The sequence below is a fragment of the Dendrobates tinctorius genome, unplaced genomic scaffold (genome assembly GCF_039654945.1).
Source record: "Dendrobates tinctorius isolate UK_male_01 unplaced genomic scaffold, ASM3965494v1 ptg000022l, whole genome shotgun sequence".
Taxonomy (NCBI): domain Eukaryota; kingdom Metazoa; phylum Chordata; class Amphibia; order Anura; family Dendrobatidae; genus Dendrobates; species Dendrobates tinctorius.
Window position 1 is genome coordinate 119,930,719 of NW_027361690.1, and position 21,594 is coordinate 119,952,312.

General features: G+C 45.0%; 1 protein-coding gene across 19 annotated transcripts in view; it reads left to right on the forward strand.

Moving 5' to 3' along the window:
• AAK1 (AP2 associated kinase 1) overlaps positions 1-21,594 on the forward strand; it is a 201,119-nt gene that overhangs the window by 117,324 nt on the left and 62,201 nt on the right. For 10 of the 19 annotated variants that reach the window (XM_073569097.1, XM_073569098.1, XM_073569099.1 and 7 more), the window contains exons 8-17: positions 377-480; positions 771-850; positions 2,201-2,355; positions 3,252-3,550; positions 4,246-4,425; positions 4,646-4,875; positions 5,641-5,798; positions 12,198-12,314; positions 13,779-13,877; positions 17,856-17,957. In XM_073569097.1, the coding sequence (XP_073425198.1) occupies positions 377-480; positions 771-850; positions 2,201-2,355; positions 3,252-3,550; positions 4,246-4,425; positions 4,646-4,875; positions 5,641-5,798; positions 12,198-12,314; positions 13,779-13,877; positions 17,856-17,957 (1,524 nt within the window). The remainder of the gene's footprint in view (positions 1-376; positions 481-770; positions 851-2,200; positions 2,356-3,251; positions 3,551-4,245; positions 4,426-4,645; positions 4,876-5,640; positions 5,799-12,197; positions 12,315-13,778; positions 13,878-17,855; positions 17,958-21,594) is intronic. The other 9 variants (XM_073569104.1, XM_073569110.1, XM_073569107.1 and 6 more) reach the window with 4 other exon arrangements.

Consider the following 21,594-nt stretch of genomic DNA (forward strand, 5'->3'; position numbering starts at 1 on the left):
GTAGGATGTGTCATCCACATGAAGAGAGGAGGCACCAGCTCTAGACCAGTGACACCTATCGGACCGGACCGCTCCCTAGGTGAGTAAAATAACAGCTATTTTTTTTTTTTTTTTTATGCCGAGCACATTGGGGACTTGCATACTGCCGACTAGGTGCAGGCCCTGCTTTATATGGGAAAAACCTGGTTCCCTATAAACAAAAAAACAGGGTTTTATCTTCACCAGTGCAACTGATATGTGGAAGCGAAACAAAAATGCAGTAAATGTATTGCTGTCAGGATCCATATTGTATTACATGCAGGATATCTCCCTAGCTCTAGTTATGGATGTTATCATGTTAATGATACCTCTGATAACACATTTACTTGTATCTCAGGGTACATGCTCGAGCCAGATCCAGACAAGAGGCCTGACATCTATCAAGTATCCTACTTTGCCTTCAAGCTAGTGAAGAGAGAATGTCCTGTACCTAATGTACATGTAAGTGCCGATCCCGATGCTTTGTGTCTGTAGCTATGGGGGTGCGGGAGTAGCAGTCGCACCTGGGCCCTATTACTGAGATTGCATCGGGGTTCAGAACCTTCTCGCTATCCCTGCCCTTGGTTGTCTGTCTTCTTATTGACTAGTTGGTTTTGGGCATTTGCGGTGTGTTGTAATGGGGATTTTCTTCACATACTCCATTATACTACACTTTTTTTTAAATTTTTTATATTTTTTTGAAGGAAGGATGGATTAAATTGAGAATGAATTTTCACTGTTGTATTATTTAGGACTCCATCATCCCTGCAAAGTTGCCTGAACCAGTGAAAGCGGCAGAAGCCGCAGCTAAGAAATCCCAACCAAAGGCCAGGTAAGTTCCATGCGGTTTGATTTCTGCCAGAATCTGCACTGTTAGTGGCCAAACATGGTCTGATTTCCTAGATAAAGACTTTAGGAAAAAAATAATTATGCATTCTCTACTACTATTTACATGTCAAGGGGTCCTTGTAGGGACCACACAGTCCTCTAGATTGGGAGCTACTCTTAAGCAGACCACCTTACACTTTAAGGCTGTGTGCCCACAAAAGTGTTTTTTTTCGTGTTTTTTAAACGTTTTTCCATGCAAAAACGCATACATTAAGCATCCCATTCTTATAATGCATTCTGCAATTTTTGTGCACATGATGCGTTTTTTTCTGCAAAAAAGACGCAGCTTGTTCATTAATTTTGCGGTAAACTCATTTCCAACTATATTCTATGAGAATGTGGATGCTCTGGGAAAAAAAACCGCACAAAAAAACGCGCCCCAAAAAAATGCATTTTTCTTGGGAAGGAGTCCGGTTTTTAGTCAGGAATTTTCTGCATATGTGGGTACATAGCCTAAATAGTTGGTGGCCAGGAGCAATTTCTTCCGACCTTCTACACATGTATTTTCGGTTTGGTCCAGAGTGCTTGTGATCTTAGTGGGGACAGAAGACTAAGCTTCTGCCAGAAATCTAAAATGCAACATGTCCACCCTTTCTATGCGCCAGCATCTATTGGAGCACCCTCACAATGATTACACATCAGCAGGTTTGGCTGGCATGCCTTTGATATGTTTGGCCGCCTGTACTTTTGGCTCTCCACACTGAAGGAGTACCCCTTTATTCTCTTATGGACCTATTCATATAGTCTAACATACATCAATTAGTGTTGTCCAGAAAATGGCGTTAATTTAATATATCTGGAGGTCAAAGGGGTTTTCTCATGTTCTTTGTTCAGCATTGTTCCTCTGCCTCCTGGCTCCCTATTTGCTGAGGGGGATGTGCCCTCTTGAATACTGACAGTTCGGACCAGGGGGATGGCTCTGCCGCTGGCACAAACTATGCTCTCTGATGCTACAAGCAGAGTTCTTTCCCTCTACATCATCAGGGGAGCACAGGGGGATTGAAGCTGACCGGCCAGCTTCAGAGCAGCGCTCCCTGCTACCTCTACATTTAAAGGACGTGCAAGAACCCTCTCCTTGCCTAGGTAACCACTCCTTCACCATTGCACAAGATGAAAAATATAGAACCTTTGTTCTTATCAAAGGGAACATATTTATTAAGAGGTAAATTGAAAAGATGCATTTTTTTTTTTCAATGATTTTAACGATTTTACTTATGTAACAGCATGAGACAGCCTCTCTTATAGAAGGTTTGGCATAGCTGTATAGTGAGTTTTCCCTGGTCCTGTTTTGCAGGCTGACGGACCCTGTTCCAACTACTGAAACTTCCATTGCTCCTCGTCAAAGACCAAAAGCGGGTCAGACCCAACCAAACCCTGGAATGCTTCCGATTCAGCCAGCCCTAACTCCACGAAAAAGGGCTACAGTGCAGCCAGCCGCTGCCCCATCAGGTATGTCGGGCTCTTGATTACATGGACAATCTCATGAGTAAAAGCCCGTTACCCGCTTCAATGTCCCAGCGATCCCACCAACGATCCGACATGGATGGGATCGCTGAGACATAGTTAGCTGATCACTGGTGAGCTGTCACATAGGCAGACTCACCAGCAATCAGGACCAGTGAGCACGCTGGTATCTAGGGTACACAGCGGGTAATTAAGCACCGCGCTTAGTTACTCGCTGTTTACCCACCAGCTCCCAGCGTCTGCTGTATGGCGCTGGGAGCTCGCTGATCATTGGTCTCTCGCTGTCACACGCAGTGATGCATGCTGCCCAGTGGGAGACCAGCAATAGATTTATGTCCCAGACCATTAGGCAACGATTAACGATCAGCCAACTGATCGTTGATCGTTGCTATGTGTCACACGCAACGATGTTGTTTCGACATCGCTGCAACGTCACCAAACTGGTGACGTTGCAACGATATCGTTCACAATATCGTTGCATGTAACGGGGCCTTAAGAGAGGAGTAAACCACTGCCAAAGGTTTTTAAGAACAAAAGGATTGGGCTTGTTAAAATCCTTCATACCCAACCGTACTTTCATCGAGATCTACTTTTGGGTGACAGTCAGACACTCCCAAACACCTTAGAAGCCCAAGCTAAACTATGTAGAGTACATCCATTAATCTGTAGTATTAAGGTATATGTAGTTTTCTAGCCATAGCGTTCACCCGTAACCCTCGTATACAGATGTTTATAAGCTATACCGTATATAAAATCTTAACTTTATTTCCAACTACATGATCATCAATGTCCTTTACTTTCCCATACTCTTGCTGCTTTATAGTACATGTTTTCCTAATTGCAGCCTCCTATTCTCCATGTTTCATCCATTTGTTTTCTAGCAGCTCCTATCCAGCCCACAGCCCCTGCTCCTGTACAGCCTGCTGCAAAACCAATTACTCAGCCTCAGCAAACTTCTAAACCGGCCCAACCTTCTCCGCAACCGGCCACTCCAGTGACCACCGCTCCACAGACCGCAGCTCCTGTGCAGCCACCTGCAACTCCATCTGCCCAGCCGGCACCTCATCCGCAGCAGCAGCAGCAACTTTATCTCAAGCAACAGCAACTTTTGCAGCAGCAACTTTTGCAGCAGCAACAGGCGGCAGCATTGTATCAGCAGCAGACGCTCCAAGCTCAGCAGGTGAGGTTTATGCCCTAGAAAATGACCCTTGTTTGTGATCAATAAGTGCTCTTTAATAGCTGCCTGGTATTTATGGTCATGCGCCAGAGTATATGCCAAGAGTTTGTGGCCTGCAAATATAGAACTTCTCCCTGCAAAGTCCTGCATACATATGCATATGAAAAATTACCTACAGCAGTATTGTAGGAGTGATTTGGCATATTGCTGGTACGGTAACTTCCCACTGGTGTCCTTCAAGTAAATTATTTTGAACTGCTGCATATGCAAGAGAAGTGGAGGGTTATATGGCTATTATACAGATATAGTCAGATGGAATAACAAGTGCAATCGTAATCTCCATTCTGGATAATTGGTGCTAACTCTGTAAAATTTGGAGTTGTCACTTAATAGGTGCTCACATTCTGGTAAACACGTTTGGTTTACCTAGAAGTGTAGCCAGCAGGGCTGTGGAGTTAAAGGTTGGAGCTGTCATAATTTGACCCTAAATGACATTGAGCAGCTTGCAGTGCATTGTAGTTCATGCAAGCTGCAGATGTGAAGTAGTAAAACATTATTATTATTATTATTATTATTATTATTATTATCTTTTACATTTGTGTTCTGCATATTTAAATTAGCTATCCAACATGATAGCAAAAAGGCATTTCTGAGATAGTTATGACCAAAACTGTTCGCATTTTGCTTGTGATCCACAGATGCAGGCCATGCAGCAACAGCAGATGCTTCAAGCCTACTATATACAGCAACAGCAGCAGCAGCAGATCCTGGCGGCCCAGCAGGTTGCAATGCAGCAGAAAGTGGTGACCCCAATGCAGGCTCCCACCCAGCCACAACCTTTACCTCCAAATGTTCAAGCCCCTGCTGCTCAAGAACAGGTATATTTGTGTTATTTGCGTTGCTAGTCTATATTTTATACTATACTGGGGTGGATTTCATACAGGCAAGATGACAATTGACTACTTCAGTCAATCATATTCTATGTTATTGTATATGTTATTGTACATGATATATCTAGTGACTATTCTGTAACTGGCCCTTCCTGGATGAGATTTTTACCGTTGATATAATTTGTAACGGGTTTCCTATATACAATAGATCCAAGCTCCGCCAAGAGCCTCTCAAAAAGTGCAGTCCGCAACAACACAGCCTGCTGCAGGACCTAAACTGGGCTCGTTCACCCCACCATCTTCTCCTAAGACTCAGCGTGGGGGTCACAGGAGGATTCTGAGCGATGTCACACACAGCGCAGTCTTTGGTGTTCCTGCTAGTAAATCTACACAGCTTCTCCAGGCGGCAGCGGCTGAGGCAAACCTCAATAAGTCAAAGTATGTATAAATGAACCCGTAACTGCCCAGTGTAAGTAATGGTTATAGGTAGAGATGAGAAAAATGATTTGCAGGACCCTTGGTCCAGCAAATATGTTGATAGACCATGGCCCCCGGACCAGTGCCCTGTGGACCTCCTTTTGTCTTTCAGCATCCCTGTTGTCTGGGGCCTACTAATTTGCAGATACATCGGGGCAAGTGAAAGCAAGGTTGCAGGGCTCTGGTCTGGCGGTCATGAATTTCTGAAGTGGCCACTGGGTCACGGTCCTGCAAATCGTTTTACTCAATGTTGTGACTTTTGCTTCTCAAGCAATTTATCTTTTGTCTGATTTTGGAAAATGACGAGAACCGTGCTCTCTACATCGGCAGAATTGGATTCAGAGAACCCTTTTTGTTTAATTCATGTAAGGATACTTGTGTACTATTAAAGTAGTTGTCCACTACCTGGTCAACCCCTTAAGTGAAACGATACCCCATGTAAAATAAAAACAATATAATCTCCTGTCGGACCGGTAACGCTCCATCAATGTCAGCGCTGTGTCTGCAGGTGCTCAACTCACATTGTGCCACCTAAGCACTGCAGCCTGTTAGCAGCTGCCGATACGGTCACGTGAAGTAATAACATCCTGCGAGCATCAACAGACGCAACCCTGACATTGCTGGAGCGCTCTTCTTATTTTACATGGGGCATGATTTCACTTACAAGCGATTCACCAAGTGGTGGACAACACCTTTAAGGCCTTTGTTTGTCTTTCCATCTCCAAGGTCAGCTACTACAACCCCCTCTGGATCTCCAAGGACCTCACAGCAGAATGTCCACAACCCCCCAGAGCCTTCTGGTTGGAACCCATTTGATGACGACAACTTCTCTAAACTCACTGCTGAAGAACTCCTCAACAAGGATTTTGCCAAGCTGGGAGAAAGTAAGATACAATGTTAGCCATGATTTTTGTGAAATTAGATTTACCTAATTATCTTTGTCTGTTTTGCTAAATTTTGTATGTGTGAGATATGCGAATGAGGGGGCTCCGCTTCACCTGTCAGAGGGGTACATTTGTATCAGGAGACTTTCTACTCGCCAGAGAATGTGCTTGTGATGGAATCTTAATTACTCTGTCGCCTTATTGGGGGACACAGAACCGTGGGTGTTAGGCTGCTGTCCACTAGGAGGCGACACTATGCATAATCTGAAAAAGATTAACTTTGGCTCCTCCTCTGCAGTATACACCCCTGGACGGCATCAGCCTTCTCCAGTTTTTGCTTAGTGTCGCAGGAGGCACACCTAAGATTTTTTGTTTTTTTACTCCGTTTTTTTTCCTGGATTTTTTTTACAAAGGACTACAGATGAAGAAAAGAGGGTCTCCAGCGAGACTCCCGGCATGGCTCCCTCCTCGGTCCCCCATTAGGGGTACCCGGTTGAGGTCGAGGTGGCTATTCCCCATGTCGCTCCCTCACCAGTCCCTCGGGTACTGGTTCGAGGTCGAGACCCCCCTCCTTCCTCAGTTCCGTCCGGCTCTGGGTCGAGGTCGAGGCGACGATGAAGCCCCCTGACAGTGACAGCAGCACCCTCCCTAATCCCCCTCTGGGGGTATTAGGTTGAGACACCGCAGGTAGGGCCTGTACCAGGCACCAGGGACCCCAGTCCACCTGTGGGCTCCTTTTGGGACCGGCACTTATCAGAGACCGGGCTCTCTGCGCCCCGGTCTCTGCAGCAATGGCGCCCCAAGGGACCCTCCACAGGGCCCCAGTCACATGCATGGCCCCACCGCCAGCCCTCCTTTCATTCTGGGCGCCCCCCCCCCCCCCCGAACAACCGCGCCGTCCTGGAGCCCTGCTGGGCAGGAGACCTCAAATTTAGGCCGCGGCTTCGGCCTAGCCGAAGTCGCCGCCCCATTCCGGCCCCCCGGATGACGAAAATGACACTGTAGTGTCATAGAAGGGGCGGATCGAGGCAGGAATGGCGCGCTTTTACATGGCCCAGCGCGCCCTTTTCCAGCTCTCCGCCCCCTTCCCTCTCCACCTCAGAATCCGGTGGCCATCTTGCTGCACCTGGAGGAAGGCAGCACATCAGTCTCCGGGGGGCACAGGACGTGGGACTTATCAGCGCTGGAACTAAGGGGGAACACCGGTGGGGTAAGATCACAGCTGGGTCCTTGGTACTCAGCTGTGAATTCCTATAACCTATAGCGCTCTCCTACTCCTTTCCTCTGCGTAGATACCCCTGTAGGGCCTCCACTAATCAGCCTAGCTACTATGTCGGGCTCAAGGAAAAGAACCAGGCAAGACTGCTTTTATGCAGTCTGCACAGCCTGCAAGGCCACTCTCCCCAGCGGAAGCATGTACCCGCACTGCCGGGATTGTACCCAAAAAACAGGATCAGAACCCCAAGAAGTCCCGAACAACGCTTCTGCGACCGCTACTGCGCCGGAATGGGCGACTCAGATGTCGCAGTCTATGACACAGTCTATAGATAACCTGACCTCCACATTACTGCAGGGTCATGTCTCGGCTATGAACGTTACCCAGCAAAGGGACGTCCGGTCTCGTGATCAGGGCGCTTCCAACAGTTCGAGGCGTAAGCGGACCCACAGGTCGCGTTCATCTGCATCCTCACATAGCAATAGGTCTTCCCCCTCCAGGGAAAGACACAGTGGCCTCAGGGCACCGAGGCCGTCCCCTGATAGAGAAGGACAATGCGGATCTCCACAACGATCCCAGACCACGGGAAACCTCCGCTCTAGTTCGCCTGCTAGGGAGCTCCTTAGCGATGCGCAAGACTCAGAGGGCATATGTGACTCCAATTCAGATAACGAAACAGAGAACGCTTTGCTCCCTTGTCCCATTAGCAATACTGCGATAGTTGAGGATATCGTCTCTTCCATCCTTCGGGTGCTGGACATTTCAGATCCAACCCCGGAAGCACCAGAACACAAGATTTCCTTTGAAAGTGTTCAGAAACCATCAAAGGTCTTCCCTAATCACCCGTAATTTCAAAAAAATCCTTTCTAAGCATTTTTTGCAGCCTGAGAAAAAATTCGCCAATCGCAAGTATTTGGAAGCAAAATACCCCTTTCCACAGAAAGACACCAAGTATTGGACAGATCCGCCTGAAGTGGACCCTCCAGTCTCTAGACTAGCAGCACAAACGCTTCTCTCGCTGCCGGACAGTTCAACCCTCAAGGACACAGCAGACAGACAAGTAGAACACATGGCTCGTTCAATCTTTGAAGCGGCAGGTGCCTCTCTGGCTCCCGCATTTTCTTTAGTTTGGGCAGCCAAGGCCATCATGGCTTGGGCTGATCTATTGCAAAAGGGCCTTCAAGCTTCAAATCCTCAGCTGGCGGACCAGGCGGTGCAATTTGCAGTGGTGGCAGATTACATGGTCCATGCAGCGTTGGACTCTGCAAAAGGGATAGCGGGAATAGCATCAAACGCCATCACAATCCGGCGTATTCTCTGGCTAAGAGAATGGAAAGCGGATGCGGCCTCAAAAAAGTCCCTAACAAATCTCCCGTACTTCAGTGGCCGTCTTTTCGGTGAAAAGCTGCATACAATGATATCCAATGCTACCGGGGGCAAAAGTACTTCCCTCCCTCAACTAAGACCAAAACGTACGTTTAAAAGGCGTAATCAATCTCGTTTCCGATCCTTTCGGAATTCTTCAGGCTGGTCCATCTCACGCCCAGCACAAAACCGTAATCGTTCCCCCCGCAGGGACAACACACGTGCGGCACAGAGGCCGGACAGGAACTGGCAATCAAAGGCAAGCCAGGCAAAACCTAAAGGAGGAAAACCTCAGACTTTTCCCTCATCCTGACTCATGCCCTCTGGAAAACACCCCACTTGTAGGCGGACGACTGCTACACTTTCAGCAGGTCTGGCTGCCTATTACAGAAGACAAGTGGGTCAAGGAATTAGTGTCTTCAGGATACAATATCGAGTTTACTACCAGCCCACCGCACAGGTTTTTTCCCTCTGTCCCTCCAAAATCCCCGCTCAAAGCTCATGCCTTCCGTCAAGCGGTTTCTTCCCTCTTGCGAGCAGGAGTCATAGTGCCAGTCCCAGCAGAAGAGCGCTTCCGAGGGTTCTACTCCAACCTGTTCGTGGTGCCCAAGAAGGGAGGCAGCGTCCGACCCATATTAGACCTCAAGCAACTCAACAAGTACGTTCGAGTTCGTCACTTCCGCATGGAATCCCTCCGGTCAATCGTTGCGTCTATGGAAAAAGGAGAATATCTTGCCTTCATAGACATACAGGACGCATACCTGCATATACCGATTGCTCCCGCCCATCAGAGGTTTCTCAGATTCGCAATCAACCAAGACCATTACCAGTTTGTGGCCCTCCCGTTCGGTCTCGCCACGGCTCCCAGAACATTTACAAAGGTCATGGCAGCTACCATGGACGTTCTGCACTCCAGAGGCATAGTAGTTGTTCCATACCTGGACGACCTTCTCATCAAGGCCCCCACCCTCAAGGACTGTGAGGTCAACGTCTCGATCACGATCGACACTCTGACGCGCCTGGGATGGTTAGTCAATTTACAGAAGTCCTCGACTACCCCGAGTCAGTCTCTGACCTTCCTATTCGACACCTCCAAGGGTCTGGTGATCCTCCCCAGGGACAAGGCACTGGCTCTCCGTCTGGGAGTTCACACACTCCTCCGCAAGTCCCCCAGAGCTCTCCGGTATGCCATGAGAGTACTTGGCAGGATGGCAGCAGCAATGGAGGCGGTACCATTTGCCCAGTTTCACCTCAGACCCCTTCAACTGGCCATCCTCAAGTCCTGGGACAGGAATCCGTTCTCCCTCGACAGGGAGTTCCGGTTATCAGCAAACACCAGGAGGTCCCTGCACTGGTGGCTCAAGCCAACCTCGCTTGCAAGGGGAAAATCCTTTCTCTCCGATCAATGGAAGGTTTTGACCACCGACGCAAGCCTTATGGGTTGGGGCGTGGTGCACCTACATCACAGAGCGCAAGGCAGGTGGTCACCAAGGGAATCGACCATGCCCATCAACATCCTGGAAATTCGGGCCATCTTCCTGGCGTTGAAAGCCTTCCATCACTTGCTAGCAGTCTCTCATATCAGACTACAGTCGGACAATGCCACGGCAGTGGCATACGTGAACCATCAAGGCGGCACCCGCAGCATCCAGGAGATGACCAAAGTAACACGTATCCTACAATGGGCGGAGGCTGCAAGGTCGGTACTCTCCGCGGTCCACATTCCGGGTGTGGACAACTGGGAAGTTGACTATCTCAGCCGACAAGGAATGGACTCGGGGGAATGGTCTCTCCATCCCGAAGTCTTCTGTCAGATCTGTCATCGTTGCGGGACCCTGGACGTAGATCTGATGGCATCCCATCTCAATGCCAAGGTTCCCAATTTCATGGCCAGGACGCGCGATCCGCGGTCGCTCGGAGCAGATGCCCTGGTTCAGGACTGGACCCAGTTCCAGCTTCTATACATTTTTCCACCCCTCCCCCTGATCTCCAGAGTCCTGAGGAAGATGAAACAAGAGGGTGTTCCCACCATTCTGATCGCTCCAGACTGGCCCAGGCATACATGGTACGCCGATGTCGTGCAACTCACAGCAGATGCTCCCTGGCGTCTCCCCACACGTCCCGACCTGTCACAAGGCCCGTTCTTCCACCAGAACTCAGGGGCTCTCAATTTGACGGCGTGGCCATTGAGACCTGGGTTTTGACCCAAGCAGGTTTTTCACCGGACGTTGTTAAAACCATGATCAGGGCTCGAAAGCCAACTTCAGCCAGGAATTACTATCGTACCTGGAAGGTTTTCTTCACATGGTGCGACTCTCGTGGGAAGATTCTACTTCCCTATTCTCTTCCAAAGGTCCTCGGTTTCCTTCAGTCAGGCCTGGACGCCGGGCTATCCCTGGGCTCGCTGAAGAGCCAGGTGTCAGCGCTTTCAGTGCTCTTTCAGAGGCGTATTGCTAACAAGCCGCAAGTGAAGACTTTTCTCCAAGGGGTTTCCCGACTGGTTCCCCCTACAAACGTCCGTTGGAGACGTGGGACCTCAACCTGGTCTTGACAGCACTACAGTCACCTCCTTATGAACCCCTTAGGGTGGTCTCACTCCGATTTCTATCACAGAAAGTGGTTTTCCTGGTGGCAATCACCTCGCTACACAGGGTGTCTGAACTTTCAGCTCTTTCCTGCAGACAACCCTTCCTGGTTTTTCATCAGGACAAGGTGGTTCTCCGTACAGTACCATCCTTCCTTCTGAAGGTCGTGTCCAGCTTCCACCTCAATGAGGAAATATCACTACCGTCTCTTTGCCCGGCTCCCGTTCATAGGGTAGAGAAGGCTCTGCATACGCTTGACCTTGTCAGGGCATTGCGTATTTACGTGTCTAGGACTGCTCCCTTCCGGAAGTCTGATTCACTTTTCCTTCTTCCAGAAGGCGTTCGCAAGGGCCTACCGGCTTCCAAAGCCACCCTTGCTAGGTGGATCAAGTCCACCATTCAAGAGGCTTACCGCCTCAACAATTCTCCCCTTCTGGCCGGTATCACGGCACACTCTACGCGGGCGGTAGGGGCCTCTTGGGCATTTCGGCATCAAGCCTCGGCACATCAAGTGTGTAAGGCAGCCACTTGGACTAGCCTGCACACATTTACAAAACACTACAGAGTGCATACCCAGTCCTCAGCGGATGCGAGCCTGGGTAGACGGGTCCTGCAGGCGGCACTACCCCAAGTCTAGGGGACTGTCAGCACAAGATTCGTCCACTGCTTCCCACCCAGGGACTGCTTTGGGACGTCCCACGGTTCTGTGTCCCCCAATAAGGTGACAGAGTAAAGGAGATTTTTGTGTACTCACCGTAAAATCTCTTTCTCTTAGCCTTTAATTGGGGACACCGCTCCCACCCTGTTGCCCTTGCGGGCCGTTGTTACGGTTGGGTTCTCATATTGTTGTTTGAGCCTGTTTATAGTAGCCTTTTTTACAGGCATGGTTATGTTTCTGGTATATTCCTCCTAATGCTTTTGCACAAATCTGGAGAAGGCTGACGCCGTCCAGGGATGTATACTGCAGAGGAGGAGCCAAAGTTAATCTTTTTCAGATTATGCATAGTGTCGCCTCCTAGTGGACAGCAGCATAACACCCACGTTTCTGTGTCCCCCAATTAAAGGCTAAGAGAAAGAGATTTTACTGTGAGTACACAAAAATCTCCTTTTTTCAGACCGGCAGATGCTAATGAAAAAACAGCCCCGACTGACAGATATAGACATATTGGATGCACAGATAATGTGTTCTTTTTGTTATCCAACAATCTCTTCTATTTTTCATTATTTTCCTAGATAAACCTCCAGAGCAACTGAGCAGCTCCGCAGAGGATCTTCTGTCCGGATTCCCCGCACCCCCCGCTGTCTCCCAGGCTGATGCTTTTGGACCTTCTCTGTTTTCTGGTGGAACAGGTAATTGCAAATTACTTCTGTAAGCCTATTGAAGGTTGGAAAGGAATGATATTTTTTTATTTGTCAATTTCCTAGAAGAAAAATTTGCCTTAATGACTGGTATTGTTTCAGGCATAATTTCCCACAGATAAGTAAAAGTGTCAATTTATCTCACCACTTATGTGTTGGAGATAAGTATCCCAGGAGACTTCCAGGGTATATGGTCTGTGGTCGGGGGTGGTACACGGAGTATGCATTGGTCTGGCTTCCAGGTCAAAAAGCTCTCAATTGTCCAAAAAAAAGGTTTTCTCCAGCACCAAAGTAAAGTAGTTACAACTTAATGCCTTTAATCATATAGGATAAAAAAAATAGGAGAATGTTGACATATTAAAAAAGAAACCCATAATTCTTACGCATTGGCTGTTGAGCCCCAAAGGTCGTAGATGTTCCTTGTGTACAACCTGCCACCGCTAAACTGAATGGTAAACCATAGGATTTAGTTTTACTTGATCTTTTTCCAACATAAACTGATAGCATACTGACCAGCTGTGACATCGGTGTATGATCGAGGAGAGGGCCCAACGGATACATTTAAGATAAAGTGCAACACCAACAATGGCCTTTATGAGCCGCGCTACTCCTCACCCAGAAAAATGGCGGAATGGCCACATCCATGTAGAAAAGGGGCTTAAAGGTAATCTGTCACCAGAGTTTTGGCACTTAATGTAAGAGCAGCAAAATGTAGAGACCAAGACCCTGATTCCAGCTATGTGTCACTTACTGGGCTGCTTGCTGTAGTTTTTATAAAATACTTGTTTTATCAGTATGAGCTTATCCAAAGAGGACTAGTAAATTTACTGCAATGTAGTTTCCCATACATATGACCTCTGTATAACCCTGCTCCCAGCATGGATTTCAGCCTTCTGTCTATGCAGAGTATACACAGCTTCCAAATCAGTGGTGAGGGTGGAGTTATTCAGAGGTCAGCATTCAGAGAACTGCTAGATCTGCAGCAGAGAAAACTGTGATTTTATCAGAGTAACAGCAAGAAGTTCAGTAAGTGACAAGTCATTGGAATCAGGGTCTCTGCCCCTACTGCTCTCAGATGGGGTAGCAAAAACCTGGTGACAGATTCCCTTTAAGCAATGTGGACACTTGTGTTGCTTGTAGTACATAATGTGTCAGAATTATGGGTGAAGGAGTCAGGGAGCATTGCAGGTTATTCATCCAGTGGTAAGGACTAGGCTCTGTCATCAGAGTTTAATACTTACAAACCCATCTTTCGAGCTGTGACCGCAGACACTGCTACCTATATAGGCAAACTCCTGATATCCACTCGGCTGTGCTCCTTGAGAACCTACCAAGAGCCACTGAGACAGTTAGTACGTGTGTGTCTTCAACTTTTCTTCTGACTTTTCACTTGTCTTTCTCTCCTCTCGTTTCTTTTCCCCCCTTTTTTTTTGCTTTTTGTTTTCTGGGCCTCAGCTGTGGATAAACCTGTTGACGTGCAGGGTCAGGATCCCAGCCCTCCGCTTCACAAAACTCCTGACCCCTTCTTGCCTCTTCCTCTCTCTGAAACTCCAGGTAATGATACGGTCAAAAAGAAAGAGACCATTTCCCACATTGTTTTACCCCTTGGTGTCTATTCTATGTACTTGTACACACATGGATATGATCTTGGCATAGTGACACGTTAATGATGGGCAACAGGTATTCCCATCACTGGGATCTCATGGGTACCTGCCAGTGTCCCCACCAGACCACAGAGGGAGCATGGCTATGATCCACAACCCTGCTGCTTCTGCCACATCTACTTGGAACAGCCATAACTACAAAGCCTGGAGTTTAACCCCCAGATGCTATAATGTCTACGTGCTCCGTCAGCAAGTCATAACACAATCACAAGGCTCCGTGACAGCCAGGGACCTAGTAAATGCCCCTGCGGTGTGCCACAAGTTTCTGCCTATTAACACTAGCAGAAATAATGCTTTGAAATGCTATGCTTTTCAGAGGATTATAGAAGTGATCACTTCATTGATGGTCAATCAAGCGTCACTGCTTCTAGCCCTCTAGTGGGACAAAGAAAAGTAGAATTTTATTAACATTTCTAAAAAAAAAAAAAAAAAAAAAGTCACTCTCCAGCCCTCCAAAAAATAAAACTCAATTTTTTTTAACATATTTGTTGCTCCTGAAGTATATTGCAAAAATTCACAACTTTGCAAAGGCTTAACAGTGATGAGTATTGATGAACCTTCCCAAATGTATTTTAAGGTTCACTAGCCGTGGCTTAATAAAGCCATGATATGAACTGTCATTAGCCGCTAGCCTGCTTGTTGGTAGTTTATAGTAATTTCATCTCCACATTGAACAGTATGAATTGTAATATTTTATTAGCAGCTCATATAGTCAGTGTTACTCTGAGTAACAGACTTATTTAGGATGACAATACTTGGCTCATTGATGTTGATCTTGTAAAATTCTCCAGTCACAGTGCGATCAGTCACTTAAAGGGTTTCTCCAGCACTTCCTTGTTAGTAATAAAAAAAACAAACAGGCAAGTAGTTTGTAACTAGGTAGTTGTCTCTTCTATCCGACACAGAATGATTATTGACCGCTCCTGCAGGCGATTCAGCTGCTTAATGTCAACAGAGCAGCTCGTCATCTTCTGAGCTTCTCTGTCGATAGGAGTGACTGCTGACAACATGCTGGTTGACAACCGGCACTTCGCCGTGAGCCATCTGTCAGTCAGTGTGAGATCGGCAGTCACGCCCCGTCAGCAGAGCAGAAGAAAAACCGCTTATCTGTCGTTGTGAGAGCATGGGAAGCAGCTGAATTGCTGGCAGGAGCGGCCTGTGAACACTGCCTTCCATCAGAGATCGGCCCCAGGCACAACAGGAGGGTAGGTAGCAACGACCTGGCTGTTAGTTATTATGCCCATAGGACAAAAAAACAAAAATAGTGGATAAAGACTTTAAATCATTCTGCAATGTAATACATGTTTCCACCTTTCCGGACCCCAACCCGAGCCGCTGTCTGTGGAGAGTTGATTGGGATTCCCTTACAAATAATTGGTGCGGCACACGTAAGAACCCTGTTGATGAGAGAAATGCTGGGCCCCTCTTTTCTTATAAATGAGATAAGAAATCCCTTTTTAATGCAATGTCTGATTATCTTGACTTACAATTTACGTTCATACACATGTAGCAGAGCTGGGTTTATCATTTTGGCCATTTTTGCTGCTGTATCATATTATATTTTGTGAAATATCAGGGCTACAGGTGAAACTTAATCTTTTATTAAAGACAGTGTTGTCCTATTCGGCTCTGCTCCATTTGTAGTGATCCCGATTGTGTTTTCAGTACACCATTCCTGATTACGAGCAGTGCAATGAAAGCCTTGAACTAGACCTTAGAAGGTTTCTTGTGTTGCGTGATCTTTGGGCAATTTCCATCTGTCAGGAACCTGTCAGGAGGATTTTACTATTGAAACTAAACTCTATAGGTCCTAATACAACAAAAAGGATATGTAATGTGTAGTGCTGAAAATTCAAGCTTGGAAGCCACATGCAAATTTGCGTGAAAGTGCATTAGAGGCGTGTCTGCACTCACCTTTTCAACCTCCCCCAATGCACTTCCAGGGTGATTTACATGTGGCTAGTAACCTTGATTTTTCCGGCTTGGCACATTGGATTATTACAGAACAGGTGTTTTTATTGTTTCTATGCTATACTAGGAGCTTTACAGGCATACAGTAGTTTCAATAGTAAAATTGCCCTGACCGCTTCTCTTTAAAGGGAACCTGTCCCTTATTTTATGCTGCCCAAATCATTGGCAGCATGAATCAAAGCCTGGCTACACGATTGCAGCCTGGTGTATTTTTGTCTGAAACTGTCTGACTTTTCAAAGAAGATAGAGGATCCGGCCGGGAAATATAGTCACAGACGAGACTAGTCTGGTGCCGCTCCTGGCCTGCTTCTCCCAGTGCCACTCTGGATGATTGACAGATCTCTCACTATGGGAGACACCTGTCAATCACCTGGAGAGGCGCTGGGAGAAGCTAGCCAAGAGCCATAGCCAGAGATTGGACCAGCCCACCCCCGCCGGGTCCTCAATATGTTTTCTCTCAAACTCCAGAGTGGTTCAGAGATATATATTTGGCTTCCGTCATGCAGCTAGGCTCTAATCCATGCTGCTCGTGCTAGGACGCAGATGACAGGCTCCTTTTAACATTTTATTCCTTAAAGTGATTACAATCCTTACTATGTCCTATTCCAGTGTGTGCTTATTATATAAAGTGTACCTCCATTTTTACACCCAGTGATTGAATGAGCAGAACTCCAAATTTTAGCAAGTCAACTGTCTATTGTAGAAATTAATTAACAGAGTGTGCGTGTTTATATTTGTATGTATATACACACGTATACAGTATATACATGCCCGTGTGATTGATAAAATATATATATTATTAACACCAAAGAACATGAGTATATTCCAAAATACATTTATTAAGCACAATTTTTATAAAATCCAAAAAACACTGAATGAAAAGCAGAGCACACTTGCACTAAAAGTTGAACATCCTGATTAATAAATAAATCCCGTGGCTCTATAATATAGTAGCTGCATGTTAAGACCTAGTTGCTTAATAATTTAAGTGAAAAATTCAAATAATAGGTCAAACAGACAAACGTCTGTATTAAATAGATTGCAGCAAATTGTATAGCGCCATAACTATATTCCAAACTGGTATGTTAGATACAAATATATTGAAACTTACAAATGTGATCAGAGTGTTCCACGTCGCCCCAACGCACGTTTCGTTATCTACTTCATCAGGAGGAGACATATATATCTCAATGTATGTGTATGTATATATATATATATATATATATATATATATATATATATATGTGTGTATATATATATATATATATATATATATATATATATATATATATATATATATATATATATATATATATATATATTTATTAATAGTGTGTGTATGTATATGGGTGTCAAGGGTGTATGCATGTGCATGGGGAGTATATGTGTGCATGTATGTGCGAGTTGAGGGTGTATGTATGTGTGTGGTGACTGTGTGTATAGATATACTGTGTGTGTATATATGTATATAGATAGATATGTATGTATTAGTACTGTGGATGCGCATGTCATAGATGTACAAGTCTCCATAGACTGTAAAGTCTATTTTCTACATCCGTGTAGCTGCCCCGCAGAATGATGACTCTGGCTCAGTGATACTGACTATATCAATACACTTGTAACCAAGTAATGTAACGTTCACCGCCTTTGCTGACGTTCTGCACAAAGCGTTATCAGGATAAGTGCGGAGGAGTACAGAGAGTTTACAGTTTGTGAAGGTACACTTTCTAGATGGCCGTGCCAAGCACCACCTCTCTGCCGTCCGCCGCAGTGTTTTTCTGCCTGTCATGTGCATGCTATACTCTGAGCTTCGCTTGTCCCTCATGAAATATTCTTTTTTTTTTTATCCTTCCTCCTTTTTGTTTTCTTTCTATTTTTTCCTTCTTGCTTGACCCAGAGAAATTGATTGAGGGTCTGATATCTCCGGAGCCGCAGCTTCTGCTTCCTCACCTTGTGCAGCTGGCCGATCCTTTTGGGAGCACCTCTGAGACTATGAATGGTAAAGACTTGCGGGATGGATGGGGCAGCACATAACCTTTTTTTTGTTATTCTTATTATTATTTGGTTGACGCTGCAGTCTGACCACACGGTGCCAGCAATACAGTGCCAAACATTTTGGAAGACTAGTTTATAACAAAGTACATGTAGAAAATGATGAGGCTGTAGGGGTTTTTTTTTTTTGTTTTTTTTTTCTTTTTTGCAGTTATTCCTCCTATTATTCTAAAGCTTCATGTTAAATATTAAATTAAGAGACTTTCTATATAGTCTTGATGGAAAATATCCTGCGGTTTTGTGTATACAGCTCTGAACACATCCACGTATCTACAGTTGTGGCCAAAAGTATTGACACCCCTGCAATTCTGTCAGATAATACTCAGTTTCTTCCTGAAAATGATTGCAAACACAAATTCTTTGGTATTATTATCTTCATTTAATTTGTCTTAAATGAAAAAGCACAAAAGAGAATGAAGCAAAAAGCAAAACATTGATCATTTCACACAAAACTCCAAAAATGGGCCAAACAAAAGTATTGGCACCCTCAGCCTAATACTTGGTTGCACAACCTTTAGCCAAAATAACTGCGACCAACCGCTTCCAGAAACCATCAATGAGTTTCTTACAATGCTCTGCTGGAATTTTAGACCATTCTTTTTTTGGCAAACTGCTCCAGGTCCCTGATATTTGAAGGGTGCCTTCTCCAAACTGCCATTTTTAGATCTCTCCACAGGTGTTCTATGGGATTCAGGTCTGGACTCATTGCTGGCCACCTGAGAAGTCTCCAGTGCTTTCTCTCAAACCATTTTCTAGTGCTTTTTGAAGTGTGTTTTGGGTCATTGTCCTGCTGGAAGACCCATGACCTCTGAGGGAGACCCAGCTTTCTCACACTGGGCCCTACATTATGCTGCAAAATTTGTTGGTAGTCTTCAGACTTCATAATGCCATGCACATGGTCAAGCAGTCCAGTGCCAGAGGCAGCAAAGCAACCCCAAAACATCAGGGAACCTCCGCCATGTTTGACTGTAGGGACCGTGTTTTTTTTCTTTGAATGCCTCTTTTTTTCTCCTGTAAACTCTATGTTGATGCCTTTGCCCAAAAAGCTCTACTTTTGTCTCATCTGACCAGAGAACATTCTTCCAAAACGTTTTAGGCTTTTTCAGGTAAGTTTTGGCAAACTCCAGCCTGGCTTTTTATGTCTCGGGGTAAGAAGTGGGGTCTTCCTGGGTCTCCTACCATACAGTCCCTTTTCATTCAGACGCTGACAGCACGGGTTGACACTGTTGTACCCTCGGACTCAGGGGTGGATTAAGGGTAGCCAGGGCCCGGGGCAGTTCAGACTCTGTGGGCCCCCCTCGCCACGTGACGGGGGTCACGATATACCTGAAATAGATTATTCCAGAAAAATTGTTGCTGAGTGAAGCTATAACCTGTCAAACATCCATTGATCTAGTTAATTTACCCTTCATTTAGGAAGAGAAAAAAAATAAAAAATTTAAGCCATAGTATTGAACAGTCCAATTTTAATCTGTAAACAAGATTGACAATTTTCACAGGTTTCTCATCAAAAGTGCAACTTAAACAGTGGAAAATACATTGAAATTGTCACATTCCTATTACAATACAGTCATATCAATGACAAAAGTGTCAAATGCATAACTTATATAAATATTACTTATACACACACATTTACCAGAAACTATATATTCAAGTATCCTCTGAAAATATCTAAAATCAAGCACAGCACCATTAGTTTCAGGTACATCAGTACTACGCCATGTTCAAAATTATTATGCAAGTGTTCTTTTTCAGTGTCATAGGGGTTTTTTTTTGTCAATTAAATCCATTGATGGTATATATTAAGTGACTGTTATTACACTGACTGTCATTTGCAACGACCATTTAGGAAAATCAGAGAAAAAGAACATTTGCATAATAATTTGGAACATGGTGTAATACAGTACACAAAATACCATATACCAAACACTATATAAAGTCTTTGATACAAGTAAAAGTAATTCACAAAGTCTGATGAAAGTCAGTATTCAAATATATTATCAGGATGCTTTTCCCACAGTAAACATTCCCCCTCCCTCCTTATTTCTATATGCATTATAATCATCTCTTCCTGCTTTGGGTAACATAACGCTTTTAATTTATGTGTCATCGGAATGTAAAACCCTCAATAAGCCTTTTTTTAGCCTAAATTAACACAATTTTTTCCTGCATTTCTTTGCGCTGTATTCATCAATTATTTTGGATACGTCAAGGGTTTTCAAAAGTTTGTATTCAATGCTTAAAAGAGAAAGGTGGTTTAACCGCTCTTGGCCCATTTGGCTCCTTAGCTCATTTTTTATTCTTTTGAGTTTGGAAAAAGACCTTTCGCCAGTACAGTTTGACACCATCATACTCAAATATATCCTGAGTATAATTTCAGTGTTACAAAATGTCTGAGCTAAATTATGTTCGTGTAGAAGTAGGAACAAATTCAGTTCAGACAATTCGTTTTTTCCTGTCTTCTCTCTTATAAAGGAGGTGGATAAAAATTTTGAAAACTGAACTAGCTCTGTTTCGGTTGCACCAGGCATTAGGTCTTCAGGATATGAACAAACAAGATTGCTTCCAGCCTCTTTAATCTCCAATGGAGAAAGTTTTGACAAATTAGACAAAAAGCCAAATTTGGAGCAAACATCTGAATATGCTCCAAGACGTTGGCACAGGCCACTCATTTTTTTGGTCTCATAGACAATCTAAACTTCAGTTTTGAATTTATCCCTTGGGGATAACACAATTGCTTCGGAGTTACCATCATCATACTGACGATTTCTCTTCCGAAATCGATGTACCGAAGAATTATACATATTATGGCCACAAATGTTGACAGCCTCATTTTCATATTTATCAAACTCTTCTCTCAGACTCTTGACAAAGTCTAACAAAGACTGAAGTAAAGCCACAACAGTATTTAAATTTAAACCTGCCTCTTGAAGGGACAAATTGGTTTTATGAAACCGATCCAAAATTGCATGCCATACCACGAGAATAAAGGTTGGATCAAGTTCACTTAACTTCTCACCCAAAGCCTCTGCCTCATTTTTACATGAACTGAAGTCTGGATCTGTAATCATGATGTGTAAAAGATTACATATTGGCTCGTAACCTTTGTACAAAGCCAAAACTGCCTCATATCTTGCGGACCACCTTGTGGCAGAAAGCTGTTTTACAACTGGTAGCCCAAGGGGTTTTAATTTGTCTACCAGCACTCTCCATCTCCCAGTAGATGACGAAAAAAAGACATAAAGGTGTTCCAAAACATTGAAAAATCTGAAAATTTCTGGAATACTTTCAGCACAATTTTTCCCTACCAGGTTAAGGGAATGGGCCGCACAAGGAATGAATGTGGCATAAGGACATACATTCCTGACATGTGTTTGGACCCCATTGTATTTTCCACTCATATTGGCAGCATTATCATAGGACTGGCCACGGCAATCTTTAATATTGATATCATTTTTAGATAGAATACCAACAATCAACTCTGCTATTTGTTGGCCAGTGTGACCAATAACAGGAATAAATTCTAAAAATCTTTCAACAGGTCCAGAAGGCAAAACATAACGGACAATAAATGTTAGTTGGTC